Below are 13,475 nucleotides of genomic sequence, written 5' to 3'. Positions count from 1 at the left end.
CAGGGCGTGGAGGAGCCGCGACCCGGAGCCGTGTCCGCCGCCGTCCTCCGGGGTCCCTCCGCCGGGGTCCCGCCGCCGCTGTCCGCGCTCCGCCGGGCGCTCCCGGGACAGCCGCTCCTCCCGCCGCGGCCGCGGGGCGAGCTCCTGGCGGGGGCAGGGGCCGCGCTGGTGCCGCCGCTGCCCCGGCCCGGCCGCGCTCGCAGCCGCACTGACAGCCCCGCTCGCCTCCTCTTCCAACTTCGCGAAATAAAGCTGCACTTGCCGGTCCGCGACCGCCGCCTCCGCCCGCGGCTTTGCGCTCCCCCTTTTTTAAGCACAAACAATCGCTACTTCTGTTTCCTAAGGACACGAAGCCGGTTTCTCTCTCCTTTCCCCCCCCCCCCTCCTTGTTTTTTTTTTTTTTTTTTAACCTCATCAGCTTTTTTTGAAAAGAAAAAAAATTTGAGCGCTTTTTGAGTTGAAACACCCGCCCACATTTTAACGGCAGAGATTTAAGGAGGCGCGGCGGAGTTCGGGCAGGAAGGCCTGTAGCGGCTCCCGCCCGCCCCTCGCCCGGCCCCGCCGCGCTCCGGCCGCCGCAGCTCTGCGGCTCCCGGTACCGTCCCCTCGCCGCGCAGCCCGGGCACGGCACTGCCCCGCCACAGCCAGCACAGCCCGGCTGCTTTTAGGAGCAGCGCTGCTGAGGCCTAGGGGGGAAAAATGAAAGGAAAAGGAGGTTATAGCAGCGGGAGCCCCCGCACCCCGGCGGGAGGAGCGGGTTCGGGGAAGCTCGGCAGGCGGGAGGGCGGCCTCTGCCACGGCGCTGCCCGGAGCTTCTCCCCGGGGGTCTCCACCTGCCCGCGGGGCAGCGGAGCCGGCTCCGGTCCCGGTCCCGGTCCTGGCCCCTCCGCCCTCACTCGGCACCCCGCGGGCGGCGGCTCCGCGCTCGGGACCACCCCGGCAGCGACGCGGGCTCCTCTCTCATCCTGAGGACAAGGTCAAGGATGAAGGGTCAATGTCAAGTTGTCTTAACCGTGGAAGGAGACCGTCCACGGCAGCACTCCCTGCTTCCCGCGTTTTGGTGTCCTTGATTGATTTGAAAGTGCCATTTTGAGGGGGAACCGCGCCCGGGCACCGAGCGAGAAGACGCGAGGACTTCGCTTTTCCTTTCCAGGGAGAAGAAGTGAGGACGGTACAGGTCGGAGATGTCACCGCCACCCTGCCTAACAATATTTAGTGCCTTAAAGTGCTTTAATGGCTGGATTGCTTTAGGTTTCAGGGACCCTCGGAGGACTGAATTCTGCCAAGCGAACCCTCCGAGAGGTAAGCAGCAATGTCATGGCTCCCTGATAAGCACACGTAACCCATCGCTCGCAGGGGCAATCTGCACGTCTGTTTTCTGCGTGGACGCCACGGGAAAGTGATTTTGAATGTAAACAGGCGTGAGGCAGCTCGGGGAGGTGCGTTAGGGAGGGAACCTGTGGTAGTTACAGCTCCTCCAGCACTGCCCTGAGGGGGGAACCTGCCGCTGGCAGCCGGGCAGGGGCCGGAGGTGGCCGGGGCCTGAGTCGGGGCCGCAGCCGTCAAACAGAGCCGGTTTTACAGCAGTAGATCTGCAGCTGAACGAAGCCAGACCTTTGCCTCTGGCTTTCCTCTCCGCGTCGCTTGCTTTTTGCTTTGCAATTGTATTTTCCTGTACTGATTCCCCCATCCACGCTTGTTTGCGAATATACAAAGGTGACAAGTATGAGCTGCCTACACACGAAGGAGGGAAAACAACTTTGTTGAATTTATCAACTGACCCCCCCACTCCCACTAAAGGAGAGAAAAAATACGCGCATTTTAAGGGCCTCATTGTGGTAATTCTTGTCTAGAAGTAATAGTGCTTTTTTCCCCCCTCCTTTTTTCCATTTTTTAAAAAGCAAAAATATAAAATATAACTTCCCTCAAAGTTAGCTCCAGAAATATATGTATGCAAGTACCATCTAATTATTCGAATATAGTTGCTTTTCTGCATAAAGAGAGAATTTATATGCAAAACTTGAATTATTCAGTCTGATGGCTTATAAATTACTTATTTCGTGACTAATTACTGCCTAAAATCCGCAGGCTTTGGTGGTGTTTACCTGTTGCTAACTTACTGTAGAATTAGATTTGCAAACCTTACAACAGTCTCACACTATTTTTTGCTGATTTACAGTTCAGAATAAAGCTTCCATCTTCTGTTAATCATGCCACAGAGCAAAAATAATTAAGCGAAGTGTAGCTGGAGTGCTGCAGGCCTCCTGCAAGTAAAGCTGCCTGGCCAGAAAATGCCGTCAAACTTCCTCTACTATGCCGGTCTGTCAAAAGTCTTTGCAGAAAGCAGCTCGTTAATCCTGATCATTTCCTCTAATGAGTGATAAAGATACTCCATCTAAAACAGAGGGATTTATCCCAATCAGCTCCAGAATCAGCAGAAAAAAAAAAACCCAAAAAAACCTTCTGGAGGGAGATATTATCGCCGGGCATTACGAGGAGTAAAATAATCAGCTCCCTAATTTGTCTGACACTCGTTTGAGGATAAAACCCACCTCGAATGGCTCAGAGAGGTTGTGAGAAGGCAAACAGAAACTTTAGCTGTGACTCGAATATGAACTTCCTGCGACGTCTGGCACGTGCAGCTTTTCACCTTTTCTTTATGTTCTGGATCAAATCCTTCCTGTTTTGATCTAATATAGATATCATTATTTAAAATATGACTGTAATAGACATGAATGCTGTGTAACTAATCTTGACTATATACTTATAGCTTCGGTTTGTGCCAGGAATTAATTGGCTTTAACCCAATTGCTAAAACTCGCTTTTCAGCCTTTATTATAGTTACTCTCTAGTAATGTGTGGGTGGATTTGTTTGTGATTTAGCATAGGCTGTCCCAGGCATTGCACCATACCTAGTACTTAGGACAGAACTGTCTGTAACATCAAACTGGGGGAAAAAAAAAAGGTGCGGGTGTGAGGGCAACTAATTTATCATCCCTCCGGTGGGTGGTGGGGAGCTCGAATTGTTAAGCTAACGTCAGTGGGCAATAAAAACCTTTTGGCAAGCCCTGCCAACATAAACGAGAGCAGGAACACGGTAAAATATAAAACCCAGCTTCTCTGACGCTGTGGCTTTGCATCGTAAGTGGCGTTTCGGTGTGGCCTCAGCCCGCCCAGAGCCCCCGGAGCAGCGCCGCCGCCGCCAGACACCCAGCCCAGGCGCCCTGGAGCCCGCGCTCCCTAGCAGCGTCCGCAACAGGCTCTAAACAATTCCCAGGGTTTCTCTTGGGATCACGGACCCTCCTGAAGGTACAGCTGAGCTTTCCCTGCGCCCCTCTCCGCACGCAGCGTTTGTCCCCGGTCGCCCCGGGGCCAGCGGCGGCAGGGAGCTCGCAGAGTCCGCGAAACTCCCCTGTAACCCTCGCGGATGGAAGAGAGAAACAATAAAGACCGCTGCTTCCTAAACCCGGCAAAATATCTTGATTCAAAGGTATCATAATGTAGCGTTATTAGCTGACAGGAAAGCTGCTTGATGCATCTGTGACCTCAGCTACGACACTGACAGGACGCTCCTACAAAAAGCAGAGCAAAACGTGTTGGACTCATTAGCAAGTTGCCGTCCAAATGCGTGTTTAATGTCAGGGCTAAAGGGGTACATGAACGGCATCAGGTTGTAGGAGGCAGACTTAGAAAGCATTACAGTTAGATTTGCATTACTTAAAGCAGATTTATTTGCGGTATATAATAGAATTGCATCTTACAGTGCTGGAGTGCTAAGCCTGAGCGAGGGCCGCTGTGCAGATCACGGTGCGTTGGCTCAGAAAAACCTGTGAAAAATGCATTTCCTTCTTTTGAGCCAAGTCGGAACCCGGGCGAAAAGTCGCCGCTCCCCCGAGCGCCGGGCGGTGCGTGCCCCCCTGGGGGTGCGGGTCACTGGGCGAGCACCGCGTCACGGGGGATCGGAGGGGACGCGAATCGCGCCGGGACCGAGCGCTGCATTCACCGAAACCGCCGCGGTCCCGGGGCGCTGATGAAGGGAGAGAGGCAGGGAGGGGAGGAAGGAGGGAGGGATGAATGAATGGATGGATGGATGGATGGATGGTTGCCCCGCTCCCGCACAGAGAGGCAAGGCCGCTTTCCTCCCGGCAGCTGCACCGGCCCGCGTTTCCCCGCACCGCCCGGGGATGGCTGCAGCCAGGTCCCCGCAGACCCGTTAGGCCGCAGCCGGCGGCGGAGCCCAGCCGGGATATCCCGCGCCGCCACCGGGCCCGGGGAGCCGCCAACTCCCGGGACGGGACGTGAGGATGTGTCCGCTCCCGCGGCCCCGCTGCGGCACCTCCGGCCGGGCAGGGCGCGGGCCGGGACTCTCCGCTCCGTCCCGGTGCCACCCGGGCGCGGGGCCCGCGGTCCCGGCTCGGCGCGGTCCCGCCCCCGGCTCCGGGAGCGCTTGACAGGCGGGCGGTCACGTGGCGGCCGCAAAGCGCCTCTTTGCGACCTCAATGACAGGCAAAATGTGCGACACAGGCGCTGTGGAGGCAGGCGGGGAGCGGCGCTGCCTCCTCCTCCTCCTCCTTCTTCTCCTCCTCCTCCTCCTCCTCCTCCTTCCCGGGCCAGCGGCTGAGGCAGCGCTGCCCGCTCCCGGCCCCGCGCCCGGCCCGCCGCTCTCCTGCCTCCTCCGCTCCTCGGCCCCGGGAGGGGCAGCCCGGGGGCGCTGCGGGAGCCCGAGCGCAGCGCGGCGCCTCCATGAGCTCCTGAGCTCCCACCCTGCCCCGTCCTCCCCGCGGCAGCGGCTCCAGGTGCGCGGGTCCGAGCAGAGCCGGGACGCAGCTGGCTGCAATGGCGTCCAACATGGACCGAGAAATGATATTGGCTGATTTCCAGGTAAATTTCAAGCCGCCGCCACACAGCCGTGGCCTCTCGCTGCTTTTCTCTTTCTCCTCGTTGCTGTGCTGCTTGTTCTTTGTAGGGAGGTCCGAGGTGGTGGGTGTGAAGCCCACCCTCTGAAGCCTCCGCTCTCGCTTTTCTTCTTTTTTATTTGTCAGAAATGGGGAGTGTGTGCCCTCTTCTCTCAAGGTACGTGAACAAAATGTCTTCTTTAACTTAGAGAGTTTCAGTTTTTAATTAATAAAAAAAAGCTTTTTCGTCCCCTTTGCTTGTTCCTACCCTCTGCAACCACCCAGGCCCTGGGACAGCTGTGAGGCAGCTCACTTGGAAGAGGGAAATGCCAGGGAGGATACAAAACTCACCAGTCCTCATGATTTGTCACAGTGTTTGTAGTGAATCACTTGCTGGTACTACAGATTAGTGCTGAACAGAGGTGTTTCCATTCCAGCATCAACACTAAACTTCATGGTTGCCTCAGCCTATGACTGTTGTGATGACGGTAAAACTCTTCCCACCCCATTCCTAACAACAACGTGTTGGTGTAGAAGGGAGGAATATGCTCTTCAGAGTTGTTTGTTACCTTTCCTTCTCCAAAAGGGTTGTAATTTAACTTCAGACTTCTAAATCTTATCCCCAGAATAAAGTATTCCTGTAAGTAAAAGTGATGTGTTTAGGTGTGTATATTGCTTCATAATCTTGCTTGGTTTTATATTGTGTTTCTAAGGCCAAATAAACAAAAAGTGGAGGATAACTGCATTTGAAATAGTGCAGGGAGCCAAACACATCTTGGAAAGGAATCAGATAATATTTGAATATATTTTTTGAATATTTGCTTTTCAATCCATGGGGTTTTTTTAAAGCTCTGTCCGTTTGCAGTGGTTGTTCTTACATGTATAGGCTCCTGGTATTCTTGGATTGGTTTGTAAAACTTCCATCTGTATGTTCAGCTTCTTAAAAGACTGTTTTCCACCTGTTAGCAGGTTAAAAAGGAAAAAAAATAATCCCTCCATTCACTCTGCGTGTGTGTTTCTTTGAAACTACAGGTAGGGTGACTGTAGTGTGCATTATGTAATTCCTCTGTTGCAAAAGGTATCTGGTATCTCACTGATGTAACACATGGAGTTCCCAGCTGACAACAGGGAACTGTCAGCCCTTTCTGTACCCCACTATCTTACACCCATATTCATTAAAATGCTTAACAAATGTTACTATATTGATACTACTTTGTTGTGCTTGGAGATACTTTTGTGTATATAAGGGATAACATCCCAGTTTTAAGGCTGGGATTTCATAAAGGAGTTTTTCCAGGAACAACACACCGTGTGAAAGGAAACCTGGACCCCAATTCTGCATTCATACCAGTGGGGACAGATTCTTATGGAATCCCACATTATTACGTGAACTTACAATCAGGAATCCCAGATGATGAAATTAGTGGCTGGTGAATGTAAGATTATTTATTTAATAGAGTTTTCAATACAGATTTACACTTTCCAAGTGTTTTGTGCTATTTTGCAGTATTGTTGTGCTTGGATTTTGAAACCATTAATAAAAGTATAGGAGCAACTGCAGTGTTTGGTACCACGAAGACAAGTAAGTATCATTGCAAACTTGCAGGTGGGTGGTGGAGTCACAGAAACCAGTTTTAGATCAAGGGTGGATGACATAATGTGTCTGAACCTAGGACATAGGAAGTATTTTATCGTATACTAATCCTTGCTTAAAAAGAACCCGAACCTTTTCCTCTTGTATTTCAGCAGACAGCTTTGTTTTTCTGTTTCATTGTGTTTCTTTTTAAAGATAATATCAAGTGTCTACCTAATTTTGAAGCACTGAACTGTCAACTGTCATGCTGTTAAAGCTTCAGATTAGTAAAGGACAATGTCAGTCATTTTTAGGCCTTGTATCTTTAGACTGTTACAAAACAGTAGAGGTTTTTGGGTCTTCTAAATACTTGATGGAATTTGCAACTCATTCACTAAGAATTTAAATGGATAAGAAAACATTATGTGCAAAGTAAGTCTGCATGATTTCCCTTCTATATTTTCTGTAACTTTTAATTAATAAATATGTTTCTCAGAGTTCTGCTGCCATCTTCTATGTTTACGTGAGGTATGTTGTTGAAGAATGTTGCACCCAGTGAACATTTCAAAAGCAATTCTTTGTAGTTTAGTTCAGCTAATCTTTGTTGAATTAAACTGGGAGGGAAACTTCCATCACCACTTCACCCTCACCTTTCCCAGGTTATATTTAAGGGGGATAGAGCTGTGGTCTTTAAATTTCTAAAAGTTGAAAGGGTTTTCTCTTCCCATAAAAAAAATCATCAGTGAAATCATAATGATGCTGATACTTGATGCTTTGTGAAGCTTTCGTGAATTTATTTGTATTTTCCAGTCATTAGGGATTTTGCCATGGGTTTCAGCTAGAGCAGGAACTTGCATTGCATTTGTTTTTTTCTTTTTAGCTTTGATTGTAGTAACAGGTTACTTCTGCATTTGGAGGTACTAAAGAGAAATACTTTTAAAAAGCATTTTGTAGATATATATATATATATATACACACACACACAGATACACATAAATCCACGGAATTTCATGAAATATTTTAAGTAGAGCGTAAAACACAGTGAGTGATCTACCAAAATATTTTTGCATAATGTCTTAAAACAATTTGAGCCTGTTCTGTGTGGTTTGTAATTATTTTCTTTTCCTCTCCTTTTTAATGAGGCTACTGTGTGGCTACCCAGGGAGCACAAAATGCGTATTCATGCATGTGGGCTGTATAAGCAACCTGCCTAACTTTTCCTTCTTAGGCCCACACTTAGGAAAGATTATGCAGAGGCTGTGCTTTGTACATGAGTAGTGTGATTGTTTTCAGTGGAAGTAGCTGATGTGGAGTTCAGCACACAAACGAGTTTTAGCTTTTTTACTAAATGCAATTCAGAACTTCTCCACAAAGTGTCATTGGCATAAAGGAAAAACTCCATAGGAAAAAACACCAACAGCTTGTTTGTAGCATAAATTCTTCCAAAAGGTAGTTGCATGTGAATTGGTGAAAGAGTGATGCTGCAACATACTTCACATACTGAGGGAGATAAGGGCATATGATTTCTACCAAGTTTTTAACAACTGTTCTTCTGTTGTTTGTTGTGTTTAACTGCAAAGTGTTCTTTCATCTTCAGTGGAGTACCCAGGTACTCACATGGTACGAATGTACTCGTGATCTCTTGCAGTTTGGGGTCTGCTTTGCACTATAAAGAAAACAGATTTTTTTTCTTTTTAAATTGTAAAATTTTGTTGCACAGAGCTTCATTTAATTGGCATAGACTGGTTTTCATTCCCAAAGTTTGAGTATTGGCAGAAGTGTCAGATGTTTCTGCATGCTAACACTTCTGCTTTTGTTTTTACAGCTTCACTTAGGAATGGAACTAAAATTAGCAAGAATATCTTTTTGTCCTTATAAGCTATGTCCACCTATAGGACCACTTTATTCATGCTGTGTGGTTGTCCCTGCAACAATCCTAAGTGTAGAGTGGGCCTAAGGGTTGCAGTGTTGTGGGAGTTGCCAGCTCCTGTGTGTCCATATATTACATGACTATCTGGCACATGGAGCTTCAGGAGGAAATTTTTCAAAGAATTCACGTTTTTCATTGACCAAATAAATAAGTAGCTCAGGATTTGGTCAGGGTGGGAGGATTTCAGAGTGAAATGACAGAATTCAAAAATCCTTGCTTTCATTGAGACAATGGATTTCTAGTAGTTTTCTTCTTCCCTCTTTCATCTATGTTCATTGTGAAATCAAGGTATGTGTGGGTTTTTTTTTTCCTTTTCCAAATTTTTTTTTAAACTCACACACTTGAGTATAAAAATATATATTTTTTCTTTTCAAACTTCAACTTTGTGTCAATGTCTTTCATAAAAACAGGTTTGTGGGAGGAGCAAGGGGAAATTGAGAAGGAAGAACCTCATTGCCATCAGTTGCAGAAAAGTGAGAAAGCATGCTAAATGATCATGTTTTAAATTATAAAATTGACTATGACAGTGATACATCAGTTTATTATTTTTTGTTTTGTTTGTTTTTGAAAAATTAATTGTAATTCAATCTACTTGTTTCCTTCTGGAATGACGAAAATTAAAGAAATTGGAGAATCTTTTCACCTGGAGGTTAACACAGTGCTGTTAAATAACTGACAAGATAAAGTTTTTTCTTTGGGTTTGGTTTGGGGTTTTTTTTATTCCTATCTGCTTCAGCCCTGTAGAACATTATCTCAGTTGTGCACACAGTTTTCTCTGTCTAACAGTCTGTGTGCAGAATTTATATGTGTGTTCTTATTTTTTTAAGGGTGCTAAGTGAGCTTTGCTCTCTTCTGTGTGTGTTGGCATGGTGGCTCAGGTTTTCTGTCATTTTAAGTTATTGCTAGTATAAAAATTTGATGGATAGAAAAGGTAGGCAGATACAGGAATAGCTTTAAGTCAGTACCCTTGATTCTGGCCCTGGTCTGTGACTTACAGTGGGGGCTGGAAAGTGTTTCAAACATTTCTGTAAGGATAAACCACCCACTGTGGGTTCTGAACAAGTCTCAGAGTTGATGTCCTTAATACTGATTTCTGAAAGAAAAAGACATATTTTGTCATTAAGGCACTGGGGCAGAAAGGGCTGTTCTTGCTTTCTTTGCAGGCTTTCACTGGAGTGTTTGGGAATTTGGAACAAGGTCCTCAGCAAAAGATAGGTGCTGAAGAGAGTTCCAGTCAAAGTTTAAACATAAGCTGGAGGACACTTTCCAAAGATTTAAATTTATTGGAGGCCTACATTTTCATCAGAAGGTCTCCCTAAACACCTGGATTTACATGTGTTCAGATCTGTCTGACCTTAAAACCTCAGTCTTGCTCAAACCAAAGCCCTCTTTTGTGTGGCCTTTCTGTAGAATGTAGAGTGCAGTGGGTGCTGAACTAAGCTCTGCAGCTCTCTCCAGAGCAGCTGGAAGGAAATCCAGTACTCTAGAGATTGGAAATCAGGGTTTGGGATAGACAGGTTTGTTTACTCATACCCTCCTACTGGGTATCTTTAGTTAAAAGTGGGCTCTGCTGGGTTTCTAATAGTCAGGTGCCCAGATGCTCATCAGTGCTTCAGCTGACCTGTTTCAGTGGATATAGGTTACTGTATCTTTAGCTAAATTTTAAAATAGATAACAGGACTGTTTTTCAGTGTGAAAAAAGAGGCCTTTAGGACACTATAGGATGTTGACGTTCATACTTAGGAGGCCTGTTAATTTGCATTTGATTAGAATTCCTTTTAATCCTTGTTGGATTTTATCACATTATAATTTTGTGCCTTACACAGTGAGTAACACCTTTGGAACTGGTAGCTGGACCTCTTGGTTTGGAACACAGTTGGTTTTGTTTGCTGTAAATGGTCTTAGGGCCAAGAGACACGATGAAAACAGTGCATGTTTAGGGTGTTCTAGCTTGGTTATTGCCATTTTCATTGTCTGCTACCAGTCACTTCTGCCATCACTTCTATTAATTTATTCTTTGAGGGTTTTTGGAGTTTCATTTCTCTAGATATGTTAAGGCTCAGTTGTCATCCCAAAGTTCAGGTTTATCAGAACAAGGGTGATTTGATTTACTGGTCCTTTAATCTGAAGGTGAAATGGGTTCCCGAGTCACAAATAAGAAGTTGGAGTAAGAGTGGTGTTCTTTCAGAAGCATAACTTGGATATTCCCATTGATAGCTGTTCATGGAAAAACCAGTTAATTTCTGCTATGTAAGGACAGATAGTTACTTAGAAATACTAACTGACATTTCTGGAGAAGAAAGAGGATACTGTGGTTTGTGTGCATTACACCCCTGCTGTAGGAACCTAAATAATTTACCACTGGAGCACCAATTTGTCTTTAGAAATAGGTTTATTCTGTTTTTTTCATTCAATTACCTTGAAAAGACTCTTCACATCATAGTAATCATGTCACCATTTCCATCAGCCCATTCATATAGGTATTTGGGTTAGTAGGTCACCGAAACAGATTGAGAGGTGGTAGCTGTAGGATCCTTTTTCAAATGCCATGACAACCGATACTAATTATAATATTGAAATTATTAATTATATGTACTTCTAAAGGCTAGGAATGGGTTTTCATTGAAAGATAATGTGAAAATTATTTGTCATATTGAAAATATCACGTGGCTAATAAAGGATCATTTACTGCAAACTTTACACTTTACACTTACTGAGCTCATATTTTTGTGTGGAAAGAGGTGTGGGAGAGGATGAGCGTTTGAGCCATTTGCTACATGTCTTAAGGGGCCTTGAGAATCTCCCATCTTGAGAATATTGTATTGGAGCTGGAAAGCCTGAAAGGGTAGAGTTTTCCTCTCTGGTTGGGCAGTTCTTATGGTTCAGTTACCATAGCAAGCCTAGTTTTCATACACTTCCATACTAGAAGCACAAATTAGCTTTTTAGAGGAACTACATGGCATATCGTTGCTAGGATTTCATATTTTTCTAGTCAGTGAATAAATTTGTGCATATGTGGGGCAGCCATTAGATGAGTCCTTTCCTTTAACTACTGTAAGAACTAGAATAAAAGGCCTGGGGAAGTACCTAACATTTTACTCTTCCCTCGTTATTTGGATGAAAGGAAATGACATGCTTACTGGCTGGATTGATACCTACTAATTAAGCCCATTTTTTAGAGTTGACTAGTTAACGTGCAATTGTAAAAAGAAGCTGCTCAAAGAGGAAATCAAAGCCCTCATGTATGCATGACATGTTGTTTGGTCTATCAAAACAGTCATCTGTGTCTGACTGGTTGAGCACGTCTTTGTTCCACAGCAGTAGTTATGCTTTCAAAAGATAATTCATTAAAGCTGAAGTTCTTAAGAGACATTTTGAAACTAGAATAGAGTACGTTAGCCCTTGGGTTATTTTATATAGGTTTCATATTTTATCGCAGGAAACAATTTGTAAAGACAAGAACATTGAAACTGAGTCACTTCTATTATTTTTTGTTTTCTAAAGGTCAGGTTGTTTGTGTGAGCAAATACCAAAGGTGCCATATCAGCTCAGGTCGAAGACTCAGCTGGCCTAATGTCTCTTCTACAGCAGTGGCTGGTCCTTAGGAAAGAGCTGAAAGAAACAGAATGTGAATGGATTTGCCTCATCCTAGTTTCTGGAAGTCGTTTTGAAAGCTTGATGATGGGATTTGTTGTAAAACTTTGGAAATAAACTGTGTCAGCTTGAGTTAGTCTTGTGTTCTTCAGCTGACTGAGTTCTTGAGAGACATTTGAGTAGTTTTGTGATATGTGAGTTTGCTCTATAAAAGCTGTGTTCACTTTTCCTCAGTGTGTTGTATATATGTACACACTAAGTCTATTTTATATCCTTTATTGGAATTTCTGCTGTTTCTTGTTAGTACAGAAGTCAAATTTGAGCTGTAGAAAACTTAACCCCTTCTGGGGGTTTGCACCACAAAAAACTAATGTCAGCACTGTGGGAATGTGGTGTCGATTTCACCTTTAATCAAGACTGACTTAAAGAGGAGTCTACTGTGAAAAACTTGTATTTAAGTTCCTTTAAAATTCTAGGGACTCCCACAAATGTAGGGGTTTGTTCTATATCTCTCTGCTGACATTTTAGGATGAGAGTATTTTCTGTACAGATCAGCTGTGTTACAGGAATGGTCCCAAAGTTCTTCAGTAGTGGGTATAAGTGCACAGAATTCATGCAGCTTTTGTAATATGCCTTTGCCTTTGAATACTTCTCTGCTATTTTCCTCCTTTGGTCCCATTGACTAACTTTCAGGCTTTCTTGTCCTGATGCTTTTAAAATCCTATATAATTTTAACGTCTTTAGAAAACTCTGGGCGGGTTTTTTTTGGTGTTTTTTTTTTTTTCCCCATCCTTGTTGGCCTGTGTTATTGGTATGACCTGTGCTTGGAGTGTGAATGTGCTTCTGTTTCCCTGCTCTGGATGCCTGTTGGTTTTGGCTGGGGTAGGGTTAATTTTCTTCCCAGTGGCTGTTAAGGGGCTATGCTTTGGATTTGTGCTGAACACAGAGCTGATAATAAGGAGATGTTTTTGTTACTGCTGGGCAGGGTTTGCACTGAGCCAAGGCCTTTTCTGCTTCTTGTACTGCCACACTGGGAAAGGGGCTGGAGGTGCAGAGGAAGATGGGAGAAGACACAGCTGGGACATGGGGCCCAAACTGACCAAAGGGATTTTCCAGACCATGTGGCATCATGCTTGGTATATGAAGTGGGGGGAAGAAAGAGAAAGAGAGGATCTTTGGAGTGATGGTGTTTGTCTTCCCAAGTAATATTTACATGTGGTGGGGCCCCATTGTCCTGGTGGTGGCTGAACATCTGCCTGCCCATGGAAAGCAGGGAATTATTTCCTTGTTTTGCTTTGCGTGTATGGGTGGCGTTTTCTTTGCCTATTAAACTGTCTTTATCTCAAACCATGAGTTTTCCAGCTTTTACCCTTCTGATTATTTCCCTGGTCCCATTGCTGGGACAGTGAGTGAGCAGTTCCATGGGGCTTGGCTGCTGGCTGGAGTTAAACCATGCCAGTGCCTTTTCCAGGTTTTGAAGAAT

At 45.4% G+C, this 13,475-nt stretch overlaps 1 protein-coding gene and 1 long non-coding RNA gene across 2 annotated transcripts in view; both read left to right on the top strand.

Moving 5' to 3' along the window:
- The first annotated feature begins 4,508 nt into the window (after positions 1-4,508).
- FAF1 (Fas associated factor 1) overlaps positions 4,509-13,475 on the top strand; it is a 151,073-nt gene continuing 142,106 nt past the window's right edge. Inside the window, exon 1 of the mRNA XM_042030662.1 lies at positions 4,509-4,881. Within this exon, the coding sequence (XP_041886596.1) occupies positions 4,837-4,881 (45 nt within the window). The 5' untranslated portion in view covers positions 4,509-4,836. The remainder of the gene's footprint in view (positions 4,882-13,475) is intronic.
- LOC121665845 lies at positions 5,080-12,220 on the top strand. Its single transcript, XR_006016493.1, has 2 exons — positions 5,080-8,871; positions 11,903-12,220. It is a non-coding gene; the product is annotated as an uncharacterized LOC121665845 (long non-coding RNA).

The sequence above is a fragment of the Corvus kubaryi genome, unplaced genomic scaffold, assembly GCF_017639235.1.
Source record: "Corvus kubaryi isolate FWS band 111438036 unplaced genomic scaffold, C.kubaryi_AGA036_p1.0 37334, whole genome shotgun sequence".
In the NCBI taxonomy this organism is placed as follows: Eukaryota; Metazoa; Chordata; class Aves; order Passeriformes; family Corvidae; genus Corvus; species Corvus kubaryi.
This window is presented reverse-complemented; position numbering and strand designations above follow the sequence as displayed.